Source organism: Athene cunicularia, assembly GCF_003259725.1.
Source record: "Athene cunicularia isolate RWA chromosome 3 unlocalized genomic scaffold, athCun1 chr3_part1, whole genome shotgun sequence".
Lineage (NCBI taxonomy): Eukaryota > Metazoa > Chordata > Aves > Strigiformes > Strigidae > Athene > Athene cunicularia.
The window spans coordinates 91827815-91851268 of NW_020799097.1; the positions used below are offsets into that span (position 1 = coordinate 91827815).

Sequence of the window (23454 nt, forward strand, 5' to 3'; positions counted from 1 at the left end):
CCTTTTTTTTTTTTTTTTTGAGGGAAGGGATAGAGTCTAGTTTTCCTATTTAAAAAAAAAATAAATTCAGACACACACAGCAGTAAAGCCCCTTTGTGTAAGCATTACCTTTTTATATAGAACAGGGGGAAAGAGCAGCAAGTCAGCAAGAGATGAAAACGTTTGGTTTACATTGTGATACAAGTTACTACACGGACCCTTCCTATCTTTACTGTTTTTTCAGACTTTCTGAACTACGTACAAATTTGTAAATACATGAGCATGAGTTCTTTGCTTCTGCCCTTCCTCTCTTCCCCATCCCCTGGGAAAAATGGTCATAGTTTGATGTTGGTGATGTTAATTAACACAGAAATCGGAGCAAAGGACAATGGTCAGGGGCTGTCAGTTTGCCATCTTGTTTGACCAAATGCTTGTGGTTTCTAAATTTATCAAGATAGGTTCACTGAATTTTCACTCCCATTTGTGCAAAGATGAAACCAACAGCAGAGGCAACAGATTGTGTAGCAGGAAGACTGGAATTCCTTGTTTTGTCTATCTTTGTACATTTTCTTATATTAAACACAGGAATACTTTTCACAGGTTATTACAGATATTAAATTGTTCAACTTTCTATGGCAAGAGTGAGCCAGATAATGCACAGATATGCGGAACTCATTGCCTAGAAGAGCCCAATGACTACACTAAGACCTACCTCTAGAAGATTCACTAAGCCTTTCTGTACAACCACAAATCTGCTGTTCATTTGCTGCAGACTAGTTCTTTGCTTGCACATAAAGGTTGATAAATACTGGAGAGGAGCTTGAAGTTAGCTATCCTCTTCATCCCTCTTTGCCTCCTCTTCACCCCATCTGCCTGTTCCAGGAAGGAATACCTGACTTGTTTTCTTTAAGCTCTGCAGAAGCAGGAGACTCTGAAATGTTCAAGAGCCTCTCTGAAATAATTTCAAGTTAATTGTACTTCTGCAAAGTACTTTACAAGATTCTATCTCCAATTCAGTGCTGACCACAGCTATCAATGCCTCAAAGTCTCCAGATACAGTACAAGTGTAATCCTACATATTAAATTGCTTCAAATAAATTTGCTCTTCAGATGGTTAAGGCATAGTTGCTTCAGACTTCTTGCACATCCTGAATACAAATACAATAAAGTGTGTGGGTTTTTTAAACATAATATAGTCTGGTAAGTGAAAAAATGCAAATTATAGCCAGAGTATCTCCCTTAGTGACACCACATCTTTTGTTATTATTGCAACCTCTCTTCTTTCAGTACTGTAAACTGTGAAGTCTGAATGATTAAAATACAGGAGTGATGAGTGAAATTTTTCAAAAGTACTTTTTATTGATCTATCTTTGCTTCCATTAGGCTTATGGTAGTTTTAATATTAACTTCAGGTAGGGACATTGTTTGAATACTTCTGAAAAGCCACTTTTACAAAGTAGGCTTTTTCAGGCAGGAATTCTACAAATATTCACAGAAACAACACCTGGTACCTCAAGAACTCAGTTTTAATTGAAACCTCTGGGAACAGTCACAGAACAAGCTACTACAGAGTAAGAACAAGCATTTAAATGCAGACAATGGTAAAACTTAGACTTTCTACTTAAATCAACCACTAAAAATGCAGTCAGACTTGAATCCATTTGATTGTGAGTCTAAAGTTTAATTTGTGTTATCAGCATTGGAAAGAGGGGTGCAGGAAGTGGATTTCAGCTTGTTTAGTAGCAATATGAAGCATAAGGTAAGTGCAGCACTGGATGGTTTGGTGGAGAGATACACTTGGAAAACCACTAGTTGAAGTGATGGTTGGAGTATTCATGGATTTGTGAATCAGTTTCATAGCCCTTCTGTCTGAAAGTGTAATTGAAGCTTTTAGAGGTGGGTGTCCATCTCTCTTAATCCAGCTATGCAATATTTATGTTCATGTTCTGTGAAGTGCCAGAAAACACTTTAATCATATAACCCAAGAATTTTCTGAGTTTTAGGGGCGTTGACTCTTCGTTTTTATTTTTAGTTTGAAATTAAACACATTTTTTAACATACTGGTATTGTTGGAACCACATATGTATTTTCAATACATATGCTTAGATCTGTGACAGATTATGAAATTTTGTAATTTTAATAGTATCTTTCATTCTTTTAAATTTGAAAGATCTGATGGGGGGGCATTTAGACCTATATATCATCAGATTCTGGAAGTATCATTTGCTATGCTTTCTATTTCTTGAACTCACTCAAGATGTCTGACTGTAGAGTTATTTCATGTTTTCATGCATCTTAACTCTTCTGCTTTGTTCACTAGACCTTTGTTTTGTCATGCTTAAGTTGTGCACAGTTTTCAGAGCTTACAAAATTGGAGGTTTTATGTGACTCAGAGTCACTTGAATAACACAATTTTCTCTTCTCTCAGTCTTTGTAAATCCTGGGAGCTATTCAGAATGCTCTCTTGTCTGCAGTAATAACACCTACTGTAAGCATGAACTGACAAAATTAGTGTTCCTGCTTAAATAGATTTTGCTGTTAATCAGCTGTTAACTTGATCCTTGGTCAAGCTTTCAGTTTGCTTTCTAGAAACCTTTTCAACAGGTACATCTTGCATGTTGCTGGTTCAGGTTTTTATTATCTTTGCTGTATCCTGTTGTATGAGAAATGATAGATTATGCTTTATTCACCCCTTCTCCATAAAGTTTTCATTCCTAAATGAATGATTAAAAATTTGGTACATTTGCATTTTCCATATTCTTGTAATTTCTGATGTGAATCCACGCATTTTAGTACTTTGCTTGAAAAGCAGCAAGCATTTTCAGATTTTTGAAAACAGCACTAAGTACTTCTTTTCTTTATCTGTACACAGAATGTTTCTTTTTCATTATGGTATTCCCTTTGTTGGCTCCTAATTGAAACTGCCTCAATTTGTTGCTTCATTAGGCTAGAATTTGTTGCTGTATTCATGTCTGTCTTTGTATTTTGAAGTACATGGACTGCTTGCTACAAAAAACAGTGCTTGCTGGCTAGCACTTGGAAGTAGTCAAGCTTCATCTTCAACTTTTTACTTCACAGTCAGGTTAGCAGCTAAATAATTCTTTGAAAAATTAGATAGCTGGTTGTAGTGGCAACAAAGATATTTCTAGAGCACCTATTAATAAAGAACTATAGCATTCCAGATACAAACATAGATATTGTTTGGCATACATTAATAACTTTTACTCTATGCCTGAAGAACTTTTAAAAGGGGAAAGCTGGTAAGGAAAAGATGTCTTAGCATAGTTAGTAAACTTGAAATGGTGAGATGTATGCTAAGCTTGAGAGACACGGTCACCATTAAATGGAATTAAGAAAAAAAAAATGGATGAATTACTTTTAGTTGAGCTTCACTTATAAATAAGCTTGATTTGCTCTGCTGACCCTAAATTTTCTTTTTACTGTGTTAGTATGCTTTATTCTGTGGCTTTAAGAAAATGTAGAGATTTGAGTAATAGCTCTGGGTTGTTAGAACATGGCAATAATTTGTGGAAGGAGTGGGAAAAGATTTATATGTTTTCAGTTGGCTGCTTCTCCCCTAACCTGTCTTAAGGTTTTGGAGGGGAAATACAAATTAATAGAAAATTAGTTTATTCAAGTATAGTTGTATTGTCTAAGCTTAGGACTAATTGTTCTACTTAAGTCAAAAATAGTGCTGTCAACCAGATTATCCAACATACTTATGCTATGTGTTCCTAGTACTCAGTATATCCAGGAGAATTGGAAACATGGGAGAGAAGGATACCTGAAGCTTTCTAGCTTGCTGGAGTTTTAAGAGTTAAATAGGGATCACATTTTGAGTGAAGTTAGTATAATATTACATGAGAAGTCCACTTTTTTCTCTGTCTATATTATCATTACATGGAAGTTGTGGAGTATGGGGCTTCTATGCTGCTTTGTGGTAATACGGATATGATTTTGCTATGTATTATATAGAACAGTGTTAAAGATGCTGTATGGAAGCCACAGCACTCATCTGCCTGGGACTTGGCTCTGTGAAGGTTTTGTGTGCACAGCAGTGCGGCATAGGGTGTCAAATAAGGCCAGTGGCTCAGCTGCTGGTTTGATTTGCTCAATTATTATCTCCTTTTCCCTCCTCTTCATCTTTCCCCATGTAAAATAGTGGGAAGGGGCAAGCATGATGGAGAACAGATCCATGAAGTACTTCTGTTTCTGTACAATTGTTAGTGGAAGAAAAGAGAATTTCTTTCACAGCTGGCACTCAAATGTTGTATGTTGGGGTAGGACAGGCTTTTCTTTTTCTCTTTTCTTTCTGGCTACTACTAACTTCAAGTTAGTAGGGATTTTTCCAGTCACATTTGAAGTTGTATTTTCACCAACACAGTCTAAGAAAATGGAATGCCTTTTAATTAAGAACTCTAATGTTTTACAGTTGATTCATCTATCAGCAAACTACCCTGTAGGACACTAGTGGCAGTTTCATTGGATTGCATCTTGCTGAATTCATAGGCTAGTAATCTGGGGCTCATTTGTTAAAAATATAAATTGCATGCAAGCAAAAATAAGACTTCTCAATACTGGCTACCTGAAAAGACTCAAACAGTCTTAATTTTTTTCCACTGTCTTGACAAGACATCACTAATATTTTCCATGTGTTTTCTTTTTCTTATCTCAGGGGATTGCCAGTCCCATTGTACAGATTGATCTACAAGCAAATAAGAGCTCATCCCTTTTTTGTCCGAGACTTGCATTATTTTTAGTTTTTCATAGCTCTGTCTTGTAGTATGTTTTCTTTATGGTAGAGCCAGTTTCTTTGTTTTGTTGATATCTTGTTCACCGTCTAACTCTTAACCTTTCCAAATGACGCATTGAAACACCAGCTGTAATTTAGTCTCTTGTGTATAGGTTCTCTGATGATGTAAAAAAAAATAAAAAAAAAAAAAAAAAAAAGTTTAGAAATATGACTTAATTGCCATGATGTTTGCACATTGCCAGCATGAAAGCAGAGTTACCTATTTAGAATGTGCAACCCACAGGTTTAATTTATTAAACTTCTTGTAACTCCATTCTCCTATAAATGCATGCATAAGATAGGAGAAGGAATATTTTTCTTTTTTCCCATTTGGCAATTTGCTTGATTTATAGAAAAGTGTGTGCTCTGTTTTGTGTATTGCTAGTTTGGAAACCTTCTGTAGTTTATAGAGACACTAGCGGTTTGTTCCTTAGCCTCCCTGTGGAGTTTGTTCCATATTACAATCTAATTCCATGTCCATGTCGTGCACTCCTGAGCTGTTAATTTGTACATTTCGATGCAGTTTGTTTCATCGTGTTTTTGTAATCCAAACTGAATATAACGAGCTATGTGCTTTGGGGACCCAGCCTTGCCTTGCCAATTAGAACAAGTGGTTACTGAGAGAGAGCATGTTTTAAATAAAACATGGCACCTCTGCGTGGGACCAGTAGGCTTCAGGGAATAAAAGAGGGTATTTAACTCTTTCTCTCTGGGAAGAGAGGTCAGTAATAGTGACCATATTTTAGAAACATTGGACTCATTCCTTTGAGAAGTATGATGCAGATTCATTCTTCACCTTGCAAATAAATTTCAGTTTGTTGTTGGAGACATGTTAGGCAATACTGCACGTGGAGTATTTAGGAATGTATAAGGATAGCTGTCAAGTTGACTGCATGTTTTCTAGTATTCTAATCGCTAATGCCACATGAAAACTGTAACGGACTATCAGCTAACTTTTCTCTTTCCCTTTGTACTGCTACCTAAGAGGCTGAGGCAGGACAGGAAGAGTGCCACGTGGTAAGAGAGCTGGTTTCAGAATGTATTTTATAAAGGAAGGAATCTAGAAGCAACACTTATTTAGTAAGAGTATTAAGGTTATGTGCTAGGTGACCATGAGGAAGGGCTCATTGTTATTTTACCATTTTGAGGTAACTGGGAATGTGTAACTCTAACCATCAATATTTGTGATTTGTTGCAGAAATTATCCAGTATTCTACTGGTCTTTACATTAGCTAAACTTCCTTGTGAATTCAAGCAAGACATCCAGCAATTTTAGAAGTTATTTCTACTTTGTAATTCTTTCTTGCATTCCAGCCCCAACATTTCCTTTCCTCTCTCTTCATACTAACTTGCACGTTCTGTATGCTTGCTCATCTTAAAAGGAAAGAAGTTACTGTCCACCAACAGCCTTCAGCTAAGGACACTGAGAAGGAATTCAGGTGAACAGTCATGGTGATTGTCTTGAACAACATTTCAACAGTCACTGCATACACAAGCAAGGCAAGATCAAGAAAAATTACCCTTGTGAAAACCTTTTAGCTCAGCAGCTAGGTGTAAGAGAAGTATAGCTGTTTGCTAAGGTGCTTTAAGCTGTTAGGTAAGCAGGTGTACAGGGCAAATGTGATCTGCATAATAGAACAAAATGTAACTGACTTTTCAACTTTGTGTCCATTTTAGGTGAAAGGAATGTGATCTAGCAGCTAGACAGCTAGCTAGGAACTTGAGGCCTGATTTCCTTTTCACAGTTAATGGGAATTTCTTTGTGACACTAGTAACTTTTTTTGTCTTCCACTTCTGTTCCTTATTAGTTACTGAGAGATGATAATATTTTCCTACTTTACTGGAATGTTTGTGAAGATAAAATATATATGATGTTCAGTACGGTAACAGTGGTCATCTAAGGAGCTGAGATAAATTTAGAGCCCTATCTTAGGAAACAAAGGGTAATTTTGAGGATATCTGTATTTTCCTCTTCCAAATCAGCTTGAAGTAAGCATGCCATTAGCACGTATCAGATTAAAATGCAAATTAACTGTCTTCAAAGTCAGTCAAGGCCCTGAGGCCCTCAGTAAATTGCCCAAACTCTGGGACAGAAGCTTGGTGCTTTGGTTGTATGTTATGCAGATTTACCCACCACCTCCCCACCCCACAACTTCAGCATAGTGTTATTCATAGTGCAGGAAACTAGTGTAACAAATTAATGTCAGATCTTATGGAGGAGGAAGGTAATTTTATTTCACAAAATCTGTAATTGTTGTTTCTGTATATTTATGATTTCACACCCATTTACTCACGAGCCTCAAGATGCATGTCCAAGTAGTCTGGTCAACATCACCTGCGTGTGACATGGAGAACAAGGAGTTCTAGATATTGAACCCTCACAATGATGATAAGCTGATTTTGCATTTGCCTTTTATACCCTTGAGGAATGAATACTGTAAGGGACCACTGGCTGCTTTATTTTTTCTTGGCACTCATAAGTCTTAGGCAAAATTCTGGAATTTCAGTTCTCTCCTGTACATGGTTATTCCACCGTTGCAGTTATTTTCATCTTTTTGACACTTTTATCTTTAGTTCAGTTTGTTTCGCTTCTTAATTTGAATTCAATTACATTGCACTGTTGCAATGAATGCATATCATTTCTTTTAACCCTTTTAATGCTGTTTCTTGTGGAGCCTGCAAACATTCAAATTTTTTTTTTTATTCATACCAGTCTTCACATATCTATTACAAATCTTGTATGTTCTCACAAAGTTAGTCACCAGAGGGCAAACTGCTCATGCAGATTTAGTTGATACAACTATAACTTTGCTTTTTTACTGGGTTTTTTTGTTTATTTTAAAACGTCTATGAATGAGTTTACGTGTAGTATTAATTAGATGGAAAGGGAAAAGTATAATGACTATCTTCAGAGATACAGAAGTTGGTATTTTATGCTGAATGAGAGGGAATTTTTAGAAGTTAACATTCAAACTGTTGGACTAATTTCCATAATTTGAGGGGGGAATCCCCTTTAGATAAAATTTTTTCTTGTGATCATATAAAAATATCACCTAATAACTAGTGAGGGAGAATAAGAGTAGGTTAAAATAGTTTTCAGCAGGAATTTGGTTTTAACCTTAATTGTGAATAGACAAATCTCTGTAATGGGGGGGGGGACGGGGATGGGACACGACACGGGACAGGACAGAATCTTGCTAAACTTGCAAGACTGTAGAAAAGACCTTTTGTGAAAAGATATCTGAAATAACTGCATCTCTAGTAACTGAATGTGTAAGATTTTGTTCCTTTCCTTTGCAGAAAGCATAGACTGTTGACTGAATCTCTGGCACTAAAGATTTAAGAAATGACAGGTTATGGTGCCTTAATAATAATCCAATCCACGTCCATGCATTATAACTGTCTTTTAATTATGTTAAAAGGATCAAAGAGTACAAGAAAGCATAAGATTACTGGCCTAATCTCCTCGTTTAAATCGCAGGTTAATAAATAGCGTCTAGGTAAGTCCTGTTTGCTGAAAATGTCTCCTTTAAACAGATACCCTGCCTGATGTGAAGACACTGGGGGTTCTGCATGCACCACAGGCACTAGTATTTCTAATGAATAACATCTCTCGCTATTAAGAAAGAAATAAGCTACACATTTTAATTGCAACACTGTAGGGGTGTTTCCACAGAATTGTACTCTCATTCATTGTACTGAATAGGAATCATGCCCTGTATCTTTTTACTACAGCATCTGAACATTGACCTGAATGGAGAATAATTATTTTCTTTATAGGAATTCTTTAGAGAGCTAATTATCCTCCTAGCACTTTAGGAAAATAAGTAATTTACCATCTTTACATTTTTGTGAGTTAAGCTGGTGATATTCTTGTTCACTATACACAGATAAGCATCTAAAGCACAAATGTCAAACATCCATAGGTACTGGATATCAATACTGAGAAGCCTTGGGACTGTAACCTCTTTCTAAATCTCTTTCCCCCAAAGCATATAATTTTATGATGCTTTAAGCATCGAAAGTATAGATCTCACTACCTCTATGGAACTGCAAGGGTACTGAATGCTTCTGCTGGGGGGCACCCAAGAATACCTATTCTAACATCCTGAAAATAAATATGAGTAGGAGGAAGAATTTACAGAGATTACATAGGAATTCTGTGGCAGAGGCAGTGGGGTAGAATTTAGTGTTCTCTGATTTCTCATGAGAATTTTCCTGGGAGTTAAAATTAAGTCAGGAGGCTAGCAGAAACAAGCTTTGCTTTCTATAAAATTCCAATTTCATGTTTTGAACGTCTTTCATTCTATCTAGTAAGCAAGTTAAGGGTCCTCTAAAATAGGGGTTCTGTGATTGTTTGCCTGCATTATAAAAGTAGTTTAAAATTTAATGAAAAGGTCAGATCACAAGTGTACAAAAATGATTAGTAGTTCAAACAATTCCTGATTTCAGACTGCTTGAATTGTTAAGCTTAGCATAGGATTTTGCCATCCTGTAATGCCACCCCTATCCTTCTGGTATAAATAAATTCAGTTACGTGAAACTGTGACTTAACTGGGCCAAAGCATTTGGAAACCATGAGTCAGGGGTGTTGATTCAGAGCTGTTGGGCTGCAGTCAGGTCACAAGTTGGACCCAAATGCTCTGTCTCTCTTGTAATCAGAACTGCTTGAAGCTGAATGAGCAGTATAGTGGTAGTCTTCTATGGAGTCCACTGATGCTATAAAAGCAGCTCTAGTAATGGTTTTCAGGGCATAATGCAAGATTTTTCTCTCTTATTTGCATTAAGACTTGTCGTGGGACAAATTGGGAGGGATGTTCTGGTTTGTACTACTAATGTTACCCATAGTATAGCTGTTTCTTACTTGAATAAGTGAACAGATAAATTTCATGTTGAACAAGGTGAATGAACTTCGTGTATAAGGAGGAAACCTTGGAGCTTTCTAAACTTTGTTTTGTGTTTCTGTATGTTTATATCTATTAGCAGTTCAGAAAAATTGATAGCAATTTTATTTGATCTTGGTTCCTAAATAGCAGGAGCTTTTATATTCTGGGCTTAGAGCATTTCTGCCCAGCTCTGTGGGAAAAGTCCCATATCAATAGAGAGCAAGTTATCAACAGCCAGTAAGTGTGTTGGGAAGTTGTAAGCATTAAAAATGACCAAAAGTAAACATGTGCATCTCAGATGCTTAAGGATTGCTCAAAGTAGACTCTGTATTCACTTGTTTCCAGTTAAATTCTCTTTACTTGAAGTAGAAGTTGTTTGCAGTGAGATAAATCAGCAATAAAAGATGCATTTCTTCACTGGTAATTATGTAAGTTACAGGCATTGCTCTCTTAACCAAAGATAGTTGGCTTTTTGCCTCCTGTTCTTTCTTTTGCTTCCGAGTAGGGGAAAAAAACCCTCCAACACTTTAGGTGGTTTCTGAGGAGGAAAATACCAGTCTGGCTCATTTCTAGGCTGAAAATGAAATATATTGTGCTATTGACCATTGTGCTTTAGCGATGTTTAGTATAGTGCTCTTATATAGTATAGTGCTCTTATATTACTGCTCTTAATAGACAAGCTTTCGTTCACCTCTTGACATGTCCTTCCCTGCAATATGTGAAGAAACAGGAAACTGATCCCAGTGTAGGTCAGTGCACTCTTTCACAATGACATTTTCTGTGCCTCAGCAAAGTCCATGCATCCCTTCAAGTCCTCAGCAGAACTGCCATCTGCTGAAGAACTTTGAGCAGCAATTTTAAAGCTAGATTTTGACAACGTGGACTCTTTTTTTTTTTTTTTTTAAAAAATGAGACTCACTAGTATCTAGAGAAAACTGATAGACACAAATAATCCTAGAAATGCAGAAGCCTGTAATGGGTGTTGACATCTACCCAGTTAACAAAGGTAAGTTAATGTTGAGAAATACCTCAAATATTAGCCTTTATTCTGCACCATTTCTGTTAGTGTCTGTACTTATTATTTTTAAAGAGCTAAATTGATTGTATAATTGGAAACTTCTAACTGTAAGGTTTTAATTTAAAATAGACATAACAGTCACTTGTTTTGATAATGAGCACATGAAAATCATACCTGATGCATGTCTGCTGCTAGTCAGAGGTGACTGGATGGGTTCCAATATGCATAACATTTTTTTTCTTAAATTGGACTTTTGGATCTATGAACAACTGAACTGAAAAATAGTGTCTCTGAAGCCAAAATCAAGATGGCTGGCAATATTATCCAAATCAATATATCTGGTAGCTGTGGATAGCAGTAGATCTCCAGTGCATTTCAGTCCATCTTGTTTTGTTTTGTTTTGTTTTCTTTAAATGGTCTTGGTGTACCTCAGTGGGAGGAATATGTATAGCAGTCTTCATCAAAGACGTTTAGAAATGCAGTGTTGGAAGCTTTTGCAACAGAACCTGTTTTTCTTGGTGGTAACCAAAAGAGCTTTTTTGGACATAAAGGTCAGATTTCATGTATTTGTTCGCACTTGAGCTCTCTTTGACAGAATGAAAGCTATTTTGCTCTTGATTTATAAGATATTTACGTGAGTTACTACTGCATAAACATCTGACATTGTGAGCAGCTCTGTGTTCTGCTGACCATGCCCTAGTAAATGGTCAAAGTAATTTTAAGATATTTATTGGGGCCTTTTCTGTGGGTACTGTAGCAAAGTGCAGAATGTCCATTTACAGGAGAGCAGAAGAAATTGCTTTGTTTTTAACTTGAAACTGTTTTTTCTTCCACATAGCAAGCTGCAATAAGTAACTCCCTGTAGAGAGAAAATGAATAGTCAGTTGTGAGTGTTTCCATATGCACACCTGAGCCTGAGAAATTAAATTGTGCCTTAACTTACAGGGACAGTAAACTTACAGGTCACTTTTGACTTCTCAAGATATTGTCAGTAGGACTTGAGAGTGTATCTCCTTATAGGAGACTTCAGAAAATAACGAAAGTGTACTAAACCTTGTATAATTTTATGACAGCTTGTTCTATAGTTAGGCTTACCAAGTTATTCAAATGAGAGACTAGCTGCTTTAAAATAAAAAAGTTAAGCAGATAATCTTACTGATGTGATGGCACATAATTTATATAAATTCAAGTTGAAGATTATTTCTGTGAAGAACAAGAACAGTTTGTAACTGTTTCTGCACTCTAGTAAAATTGTTCAGAATCCATTTAATGGATTTTATAAGGGTTTAGTTAAGAAAACTTTTAAACCATTCTACAGAGTTCAAAATTCAAAACAGATTTTGAATGTATTTACCCATATAAATGTGTGTGAGGGTGGCGTTTCAAGCCCTGTGTTGTCAAACAGAAGTCGTGCATCTTAGACTATGCTTGAGTAATGGCCGTATTAAATGCTCTTGTTTATGTAGGTTTTAAAATACTCTTCACTGCATAGAAAAATACTGAAGTTCTCTATTGTTTTCTCTTCCCTGCGATGATATTCCATGACAGTCAGGAATAAAGTAAAGATCTTTTAATCCAGACCATATTTTTTGTGTGTCTGCATATTTAGTGGGGAAATAAGCGAAAATGTTGATCTGTGTTTATATAAACATATACATATTCTGTATTTTAAGTATATACATTCTCTCTAGATATGTTCTCTATATTTTATGTAAATTATCTGAAAGGACTTTTTACTCTGAATTGTATTTTATATTTATTGTATTGTATTTGCCATTATGAAGTTACTTCACTTTTTAGAATTTTATGTTAACTTGTCAATTCCTTATCAAAATAATGCTTCAGAAATTGAAAGAGCTCTGTGATATGCCAAATCCCACATATGTTTTTTTGAATCAACTAGCTTTTACTTGCTACATGCTATAAAGGAGCAGATGAGTCATGAAGTTATGGAGTCACTGGCTAAGCACTTGTACAGAAATACTAAACTACCTCTTGTTATACACTCTTCTGGAAGTGCGGGAAATATTTCATTAATTTTGGTTTGGTTTAAGTATTTTAATGATTAACATGAAATCATGAAACAGTAAGAAAGAAAATTAGCTTCCTGGCCTCTTTGCTTTAATTTGTAAACAGAGGTGTTGGGAAGGAATGTCATGCAGGGTATGACAGTCTGAAGCAATCATTTTTACTAACAGAAGTAGTTCCTCTAAATACAAAGCATGTCTTAAACTTAAAAAAAAAAAATCATCCTAGGAATTTGAGGTAACTTCATATTTAACCAAGTAATAAGTTTTAAATTCTTCTATTTGTAAATTTCTATTTAATTCCAATTTGCATTCAGATGTATTCCTAAACTATGGATAGACAAATAAGTTAGCAAACAAGAAATGTCCAACAAAACAGTACAGATACTAAGCTTTATTATTTTGTAAATGCACGTAGATATTCTTTAGTTCTTTTAGTTGACAAAAAGTGATGAGTTTCATGTAAAACCCATCTTTTATTGCAAGTTGGTGTGTTTAAATGTGAACAGTGACTGAGAATCAGTATTTAAACTCTGATCACCAATTTATAAAACATTTTGATTTAAATCAGTTTTTGTGAAATAGGATTAGAATAACGTTATTTTTAGAAAGAACTGTCAGATTTTAAGAGCTGCCAGGTTAGAACCAATTTCTTTCATTTCTTCTTTCCTTAGTGAAATTTTAAGGAATTCAGGATGTGAAAATTGAAGGAAAGGATAAACTAATGTGAGGTAGTATTACTGGGCAGGTGAAGACATCCCGTGTTGTGTTCTGCATTCTCCACCAAGTCTGAGGCTGAGTAGGTGCAGAACGTGTGTACGTATCTAACTGCGAGGATTGAGATACTTGCTGGTTTCTACGTAAACCTTCCTCTTTGATTCCCCCTTCTCTGAATGGCTAAGCATTGTGTGTGGGGAGAAGTTACAGTGGCATGGCATTTACTGTGTCCAAAATGTTGACTTTTTTTTTACTGCCTTGTATTAGAGAAATCTTCTTCCCTTTTATATTGTGTCTGATATTGTGTAGAGCAAAAGGCTGTACTCTGGTAAGGGCATGGTCACCTTTACAAAACACTAATTCATCCATAACTGTGGTAATGAAGAAGTTTCCTGAGTTACGGGTGTACCTCAGCTTCCAGTTGAAGGGTGATCAAATGAAACTAGTAGCAAACTACTGTCATGGCTTTTTTGGCCTGTGCTGTTGTGGGTCTCTAGTTAAAACTTTGTGAAAACTTTTTAATGGTACTATTTAGTGTCATTTTTTAAACAGAGGCTTAATATGGAGTTGAATTTTGTGGTTAACTATATCTCATTTTCTGTCTTTTGCTCAAGGGAAAGAGGCTTCTTGCCTTCTCTCTCCCCACCCCCCACCCCCACCCCCCCATTTTACTGCTGATTAGGGAAACTAAGACTGTAAAAGTTAGCTTTTTTCCTTCCTTTTGTGCAGCAAGATATTAAAAATCTTTCAGCTGTGCTCTGGTCTATTAGCAGGAATATACAGTGGTACAGAAAGAATTTGAAAATTTTATGCCTCCATGACTTACTGTAGAATGTTATCCTCCTGCAGTGTTATTAAGCCATTTTTTCATTTTCTCTTAAATTAACGTTGATGTTCTATTACTGGATTACTTGTCTTCAGATTGGAATTTAAAGGAAAAAAATCTTATTGCTGGAATATTAAAATTAATAGCTTGATAAGCAAGCAGTACCTTGCTTGAAGTAGACTTTCCCTAGAAAGATTATAATGTAAGATCAATCTCTGCTTTAGATTTGCTTTCAGGTATGAAAAAGTGCTTTTGGAGCATTTAGGGCATCAGGAGGTAAGCAGAAGTTGAAATCACAGTGAGAAAGAGTAAACTGCAGAAGAAGAGATCCCCATGTCCATCCATGCTGGTATTGCAAGGGATAGTAACTGTTCAGAGAATTCTGCCTTTAGTGAGCATTATAATGCCTTTTCAGTAACTGCCTTGTGACACTGTTTGCTATTTGGTGATGTGAATTTCATGTGATGTACAGAGAGGTGGGAAAGTTATTTGAAATTAAATTGTCAGTCTTGATGGTTAGGGTTTTTTTGTTTGCTTTGAAAAGAGCCTTTTTGCAAAACTGGGTACAGGTTTGCAGCTGGCATTTTAGAAATGTTTTCACTATAGATTTTTTTGCTCTGATTCAATATGGGTCAACCCTAACTAGAAGTTACTGATAAGGAAGTTCTGTTTGCCTGTGGAAGACAAATGGGTTTTATAATCCAGTTTCTATTCAATACTTTAATCAAAATTTCAGGGTACTCCTGATGAAACATTTGCTTTTAACTTTAGGAAAGAGTTAGATCCATAGAGATAGAGCTAGAGTGCTCAGCATAACCAGTAAGAGGTTGGAGAAGTGGAAGTAAATTCTTTATTTTGCTTTTAAGATAATTTCACCATCCTACTTGGAGACTTACAGTCCTTCAGACAAAATTTAGTCACAAATGTAGGTGACCTGGTATTTGGCAGTGTTGGTGGAGCACAGACTTCTGCCAAGAGGGATGATGTATGCAAGGAAAACACTCAACACTTTCTAAAAAAAAAAAAAAAAAAAAAAAAAAAAAAAAAAAAAAAAAAAAAAAAAAAAAAAAAAAAAAAAGGTGAAAGGCAAATAATTCACTAAACAACCTTAGGCAGAAGGACTCAATTTTCTGAGATAGGTTTTAAATTGGTCATTTCAGAACCTGTTACATTCATTAGACAAGTGATGATTTGATTTTACTTTTTTTGTGTTTGTTTTGTTTTTCTTGTGATCAGATGGCCAGCAACATGTGATAGTTGAGGAAGAAGAAAATTATGTTCAGTTTGTTCTGTGGGACAATTGTGTTTTTCCAGGAGTTTTTGTAGTGTCTTGCTCTCTTGTAGAGTGGCAGCAGAATCACATAAGGCATATATTTTTAACACATTCAATTGAAGTTAATGTCTTCAAATTATGTTCATCTGGTTCAGATATGAAAGTAAAGTCAATGTAAAGTAGTTTTCAATATTTTTGTGCCTAAAACATTTTAAATTGATGTGAACTGCTGGTTAAACTGGAGTCATGCACTGACTGGAGAGGTAGATTGAGTTATGAAAGTTAAGAGTTAGCTTCTTTCTTCTGATTGATGTTGCTGAAATTTAGATCATGAAAGGATAGCTGGAAACTTTTCTGCCAGAAGTTTGAGCTGTGTGTCTCATCTAGTAGGATTGACTCTTGCTGTAATGGCATTTCTGAAGAAAGCCTTGGTTTGTTGGAAGTCATAAACTAGTGAAGTAAAATCAGTTTGATCACCTGCTCCATCTGCAGACGATACAGAATGAATCTACTTTTGGCATGTGATGTAGTCTACAGAAATTGCTTTGAGGAAAAAAGGCAAATAAGTTAATTGATTTGCTTCATCTTTACAAAGAACGAAGGAAAAAATTCCCTGAGTCTACCAAATGAGATACAAAGAGGAATTAAAATACCTATACTTAAAATTTGAGTATTGCTCTCAAGAAAATATCACTCTCCTGTATCTTCATGTCAAACACCATGATATTTTTTCACTTGAGCTAGATGTGGTCCCAAAGGGTTTTAGAGAATTTGTAAAATAAAAACATTAGGTTTGTGCATATGTTACCTTACCAAAAAAGTGCAAGACAAGAGTGAGAGCTTTTCTAGGATTAAAATAAGTGAGGGTCATGCTGATTTTTTTTTTTTTTTTTTTTTTAATATATCTTTCTCCTTCCTTCTGAGAAGCGAGACCTTCACAGGATGTTGGGTATAGCTTGGTTCCCAATAGACATAAGGAATCTGAGGCATGTATCTTACTTCGGAGTTGCCTTTTTTTCAAGTATTCTTATAGTGCTGTCAGTTTAACTTGGCTTTTTCTAACCTGATCTCATAGACTACAGCTCCTGCCTTAAGCAGAGCATACTCATGATTGGTCCCAACACAGAATAGATCAATTTTTAAAAATAAATATTTGTATGAAAGTTCAAATTATTCAATTTGATCTACAGAAATGCACAGAAGAAAATGGGGTATTTGATCAGAAAAAAGAAAGAAAAGTTCACTGAGAGAAAAGAAGTGAAACATTCAGTTTTTATACTTTGTTAACATAAGTCATTTGTGATAAGGCTTCTCCCTTTCTCCTGTTACCCTCTTCTGTGTAGGTATAAATGGTAAATGTGAGCTGCATTTTTGAAGTAGTTTTCTGCGTCTGTGCTGTCTGGTGTTTAAACTGGTCCTTTTCTTTTAACTTCTATAATGAGGTTTCAAAAGTGTTTTAGTTTCTGATCAAGGCATTCAGATATGTTCAAGCTTGAAATGTACTGTGTTTTTTTTTTTTCCTATATGTATGCTTATTACTTTTCCAAAAGAACTGAAAATTAATCTTAACTCTAACGTGTCAATCTTGTATGTGTGTGATATTGGTCTCTTCCATGATAAAAAATTTAGGGTAAGGTGAAGTTACAAGGTACTGACAGACAAATTGTGAAAGGTATATTAGCTAACTGGAAGAGAATCTATAGAGTAACTACACTCACTTTTGACAATTTTTAATATTTAATTTTTCTCCATATTCAGTAGCTTGTATCTGGCTCCCTGGTACAGTTGGGGGGATTGCAGCTGTAGCTCCTCTTCTGTCAGTAGGCTGCGAAATGGATATGCAGAGCTCCATCTGTAGGGCAGAAGAGATGAGAAAAGTGTGTAAAATGAAAAGTTTGACGATCCATCCTGAATCTTAGGATTCAGTCTAAACACCTTAATAAAAATGTGAGTTGCTGTTTACTTACAGTCTGCCAGTATGTCATGCCACTCCTGTCAGATTTCTTGAAAGCACTAAACAGTACTACTGCACTCACTTATGCAGGGTTGACAGCTGGGTTGGAAAATGACACTATTCTTATGGAACCCATTAAAGCTATTCAGTAATTAGTAAATTAAAAAATAGAGTCTACATGAGTTGGTGATACCATATGATAGCACTGGTGGTGAAAAGTTATGAGCAAGCCTGAAAAAATTCTTTACTCCCTAGTGTTCTAGTCACCATAATAGATCTTCTAGATGATCTTCAGTAAAAACAATTATAAAAACTGGATGCTAATTTCAGTTTCGTTTTACAATGACAGTAGTGTTTTTATGGAATTTTGTTGTGTGGGTTTTCTAATATTTAGGCAGTTGACTTTAATTTCTGTGTGCTTCAGTCAAAAATAGAGCTGTGCGCTTTACAAATAAAAGTGATGATTCACAGCCTGAGCTCAAGTGCGACAGCTAGGAGATTGGCAGTGTGCTGGGGAGGCAGAGGTTGCTGGTATGAGGAACATGCAGTGGGAAAAGTCCTGCATTTTTTTAAGTTCTCCATTCTATGTCAGTGGCAAAAACTTTTAACACACAATAAAATTCTGAACGTTGCACTTTGAGCTGTATTTTTAAAGCTGTTTTAGTATATTTAACTAAAGAATCAAAGCTACATTTGCATTTTTAATGGAACATATTTGTATAAGAACTTTTGCCTATGTTCCACAGTCTGCTATGGAACATAAGTAACTGAATTATGTTTACTTTTGGAGGTCAGAGTCACAGAGTAGGTTTCCTTAGAGGAGGAGAGGGGACAGATGCTTCATCAGAGCTTAGTCTGTGGAGTCACCTTGCTTACAGATTCTTTTCATTGGCATAGTTTAGTGGCCATTGATCTTCTCTTAGATTGTGATCCCAAACAAATAGCATGGAAAAGGGAAATCCCTAACTGAATAGACTGTGTGGAAAAAGGAGATTTCTTCTTGAAAGGATGAGTTCTCAAGGTGGAGGTCATGTGGGCTTTTAGGGGACTTTCTTCCATGGCGCAGGAGAGCGAGATGAGTTTTGTTCACAAATGTATGCTTGGTTTGAACTGTCACCTTACAAAGAACTGCCTCTTTATAAATGGAGGTAGCATTTTCTCTCTTCCTTATTAACTTCTGCAGTAATACAGAGGAACAATTTCTGAAATATGTGAGTGCAGGTTAAAGCAGATTAGAGAAGACTCTAACAGATGCAGTATTTTTACTCATGAGGTAAACCCTGGAATGTTGTGAGCAAAATCAGCCTGCTAATGCTCCTGAAGTATATAAGCAGATATATGAGTCTTTTTCTTGATCATATGGCCTCATATATAGTATATCTTGAATTCATTAAAGTAAGCTGCTTTAAAAAGAAATGTTCCTTTACTTGCTTTCTGAATAGTAGGTCCTTTAGTAAGTGTTCACATTTTCTTGCATTCACCAAAGCAAGGAAGCGCAGGACTCAGCATTGGGGAATGGTGTTCTGTCCTATGCAATTGTGTAGGTTGTAATAGCTTCTGAAGATAGCAAACTGTTGAAACCGTTGCCCCTTTTTTCTTCTTAAGGCATAATGTATTGGGTTTTAATTCTGAGACCAACTTCTTCACAAAGACTGTTCATTTGGCATGCTTGATGAAAAAAATTTCTTTCTGGTTTTCAAATTATATGAGGCTGTTCTGGCTTACTTAGATAAGGAAGACTTTGTGTACACACATTTGTTTGTATTCGTTTCCCTCACAATTACATAGAGATGTTTCTCAGACCCTTTTTTCCCCCCTCTGTTTTGACTGTATTTCCATAGAAGTAAGTGACAGTTACCCAGTTTCAGTAGAAAGAGGAAATACTCATCATTTCAAGTTTCATTCCTTGATTGAGTATACTCTCCTTTCTAGGAGTAAGTACTGGAACAATGTAGGCTTGTTACCTATGTGCTTTGCAGTAATGAGAATGTTTTGTCAGTAAAATACATTTTCATCTGCTTTCTAACTTCCAACAACATATATGAAACACTTGACAGATTAGCAGAATGTGTTTATAGTTCAGCTCTTACTGGAATTATGAATGGACTTTTGCAAGAGGACGTTCTCTGCTTTATGCATATTCTGTGCCATATGTAAATACATACTTTATTTTTTCCCCCTGGGAAAAAGCTCATCACACATGTTTGTATGTCATGCACCTGTTTAAAAAGGGAAGGGAAAATGTGGTGAGCATGGCCTGAAATGTGTTCTCTACTACTTCAACAGTTCTAAGTAGAAGATGTCTCTCTTGCAGCTAGTGAAATAAAAATTGATCAGCTACAGTGGATGTGGCAGTGAATGAATGGGAGAGTGCGAGGTGAAAACAGCAAAGGGAAGCTGACAGCATCATAATACTGGAGACATTTGTAAGAGAATATTAGGTCTATTGAAGCACTGTCCTGTGTCAGGGCCATAGTGGAAGCTATTGACTCTTAAATGGATTCCATTAACCAGATTTTTCTCAATTTAGGAAGCTTCGCAGTAGAAATTTCATTTGTTAACCTGACACAGACCTTTCCCTTTGCCTCTGAGTTGGTGTAAGGTAATTAATTTGTATCAGATACTTTATTCAGAGTTTTAGTTAAGGTTCTTGGAAATAAATCTCTATTTCAGTTGCCTTAGGCAAATCAAACTAAAAATTTCTTCAGTGAGTTCTGTTTGGTGCTATCTTTAGCATGCGTTTATTTTTCTGTGTATGAATGTATGTCCTAGCTGCTAACAGATTACCTCTTCTGGAAGGTACAATTCAGATGTGGAATGCAGACAATGTACCTTACAGAACTATTAGTGAAACAGTAAAGAGAAGAAAAAATGAATTCCTATTTGCATAAGAACTTCAACATACAATATTAAGTTGGACTTCTATGAAAGTCTTCTATCTGTAAACATAAATAGGCATAGTTCAAAGCAGTTTTTCCATTGATTATGATAATATTGTAATTAAAACTGTACACTTTACTTTTTGGTTTTGAGCAGCAGATTAAAGGTTAAACTTAGACTACTTTTATAGCACAAATCTATCTCATAGTACTTAAATTTTCTCAGATACACAGTATCCATTTGTTTTTTGCATCCTCTTACTCTGTTGTGAATTTCTCATTTAAATCATGTATCATTGTTTTCTTCAGTTCATATATGGCACTTGTCTTTGCTATGCTTATTGCACAATACAAAAATTTTAACAAATAAGAATTACTAAAACTGTATGGTTATAAAGTGTTGTTCCAAAAGTAAAATTGTCATTAGCTGAGAGATGAGAATAGTGGTGGAGAAGATGGCATCAGTCATTGTCACCACAGATGCAGTAAATCCCAGAGCAAGACAGTAGCACCAAAGACTTATAATGGAGTTGAGTATTGCTCTTAATTGTGCTAAACAAAACGAATGTGTGGTTAATATTAAGTATATATATATAAAATATTTTCTATGTGAAGAGAAGAAAATAAATATGTTTGCCCATTTTGAAGACCGGAGATTCTTATACACACATATGCTTTATCAGTTGCCATACCCTAGTATTGAATGTAGGATATGTGATAGAATACCTTTTGTCATGAAGTGTAAACATGCAAATAATTTGCTTTGCTGAATGCCCTCCAATCTTATACTCCATATACTCGATATACTTTTAGTGCCTGTCAGTGTTACAAGACAAAAATGAGAGTTAGTTTCCAGTGTAACAGATGTGAAACAAAAAATACATATAAAATTCTGTTATAACAGGATAGAGTTCATAAAAGGGGAGCAAGATTCATGAGAGAAATTAAACAATATTACATTGTGTTTCTGAGAAAAATCCAGAGACATTCTTCATATGAACTCTGCCAATACTAAAGTATTTGGACTTTTTTTTTTTTTCCTACTGTGGTATTTTATGATGGAATATTGTAAGAATTACAAATATTCTTGCCTGAAGTGTTTAAAGTCTGTCTGTCTGCATTTAAATATCTACAGAATAATGCTTCCAAGCCATTGGCAGCCCTTTATGTTAATGTTCTACCCAGCAAGAGCACAGGTGCTCTCTTATTTCTCTGTGACATTGCATGATTTTCTAGAAGATGTTGTGTTCCAGCATACCTACTTGACTGCCTCAAACACAGTTTTTTCATAGTGTCCTGAACTGCTAAATGTGGCATTTTCTGATGGATTTACCTCCTTGGTATAGGTTTTTGGTTCATATTTAGTTCTCCTTATTGTAATGCCTGAAATTAATTAAGCAGTGTGATTAACATCTGTTATGGATGGTTTGTTCTTTCTTTCCCCAAGGTAAATTCAGTAGGAATGTTATTAAATGTTATGTTATTCTCTGCTCTATATTTACGTTAGTAATAAGTCAGATCACCAAAGTATACTTTGCATTTAGATAAGATACTAATAATATTTGTAGTGGTTTTATTTTCTGTAGGAATTCATTACACAGACTTCATTTGACTGTGGGGAAGAGCCTGTGATATGCAGGTGAGCTTCACCTTTGCTTTAGGCAATCTGTGGTGTGTCAGTGCACTGCATGGTTCTCCAGATGCCTTTTAGTACCATGTTGGCAGATAACCAGGTTTCACAAAGATAAGATCTGAGATCTCACCTGAATTTCCTCTCTGAGAAGCAAGTGTAGAGGTATGGATGGGTTTCATGTGCTACTTGCAGTATGATGATGACTGCTATATTTAGCACTAGTTGTGATTCCCTAGGGTTTGGATTATCAGCATTGCTGTAGAGCATCTAGAGTGTGATGAAGCTGAATGTAGTTGAGGCCAGATCATCACTATCAGATGGGATGTGTTTTTTCCCTAATGCAGCCATTTCTTAGAGATCATATTTATCTATAGGTGTTGGTACATATATCATTGTCTCCTGTGAGCTGACAATAAAAGATCATCCATGATTTTCATGGATGCTGTTGATTTGATGTTCTGCATGCTGTCCAAATCTGTTGTTTGTTTCTATTCTCAAACAGTAGTATCAGGAATACAGTCTTAATACTGGCAGATAGATCTTTCAGCAATTAATGAGAACTACTTTACACAGAGATGGATTCTTTGTCATTGGTCAGACTGCTGCATGTTTTACAGAATCACAGAAAGGTTGAGATTGGAAGGGACATCTGGAGGTCATCTGATCCAAGCCCACCTGCTCAAGGTCCACCTAGACCTGATTTCCTAGGACCATGTCCAGATAGCTTTTGAGTATCTCCAAGGATGGAGACTTTGCAAACTGCCTGAGCAACCAGTGCTCAGTCACTGTGAAAAAGTGTTTTCTCATACTCAGATGGTGCCTCCTGTGTTTCAGTTTGTGCCCGTTGCCCATATTTGAAGGAATGTGATTGTCACATGATTGTCACATGCAGAAATGTGATGTGTAGGTGTAGGGGAGAACTTTGTAGAGTAGGGCTGATGGTTGGACTCCATGATCCCAAGGGTCTTTTCCAACCTGAATGATTCTGTGATTCTGTCAGGAAAGGAGGATGAGCAAGCAGTCTAAGTATCCTTGCTATTCTAAAATAAATATTTGTGAAGAAGGAGGAATGATACAGTTAAATTCTTAATGGTTCAGGTTGCTTCAAGGAATATTTATTACTTCCTTTGGCTTTTGTGTGTTGAAGCCATTATGGGGAAAGAGCAGTGTTTTAAAAGTTCTGTTTGCTTTGACATGGTCATATATCTAAATGCATAACAGTATACCAGCCAAACATATCCCTGAATCTTCTTTCTATGATGCATAGCAGTGTTTCTTTTAACCTTTCTGTGTCTTAGAGCTCAGTCAAGCAAATGTGTAGTTCCTGGTTGATTAAAAGTTTGTTGTTTTTTGAGAGCTCAGGTGTTAAAGGTCATATGACAAGAGGCACAGGATAATTTGTCTTCATACCTCCCAAAATGCTGTCATTTGAAGCAGAAGTAGTTTTACTTAGTGTTTTAATAATAATGA

General features: G+C 35.8%; 1 protein-coding gene across 3 annotated transcripts in view; it reads left to right on the plus strand.

The window, feature by feature from the left end:
- The window catches only part of ZFAND3 (zinc finger AN1-type containing 3), a 112305-nt gene that overhangs the window by 3768 nt on the left and 85083 nt on the right, over positions 1 to 23454 (plus strand). For 2 of the 3 annotated variants that reach the window (XM_026844900.1, XM_026844899.1), the window contains exon 3: positions 16742 to 16750. In XM_026844900.1, the coding sequence (XP_026700701.1) occupies positions 16742 to 16750 (9 nt within the window). Of the gene's footprint in view, positions 1 to 10609; positions 10664 to 16741; positions 16751 to 23454 lie in introns of those variants that run through there. The other variant, XM_026844901.1, reaches the window with a different exon arrangement.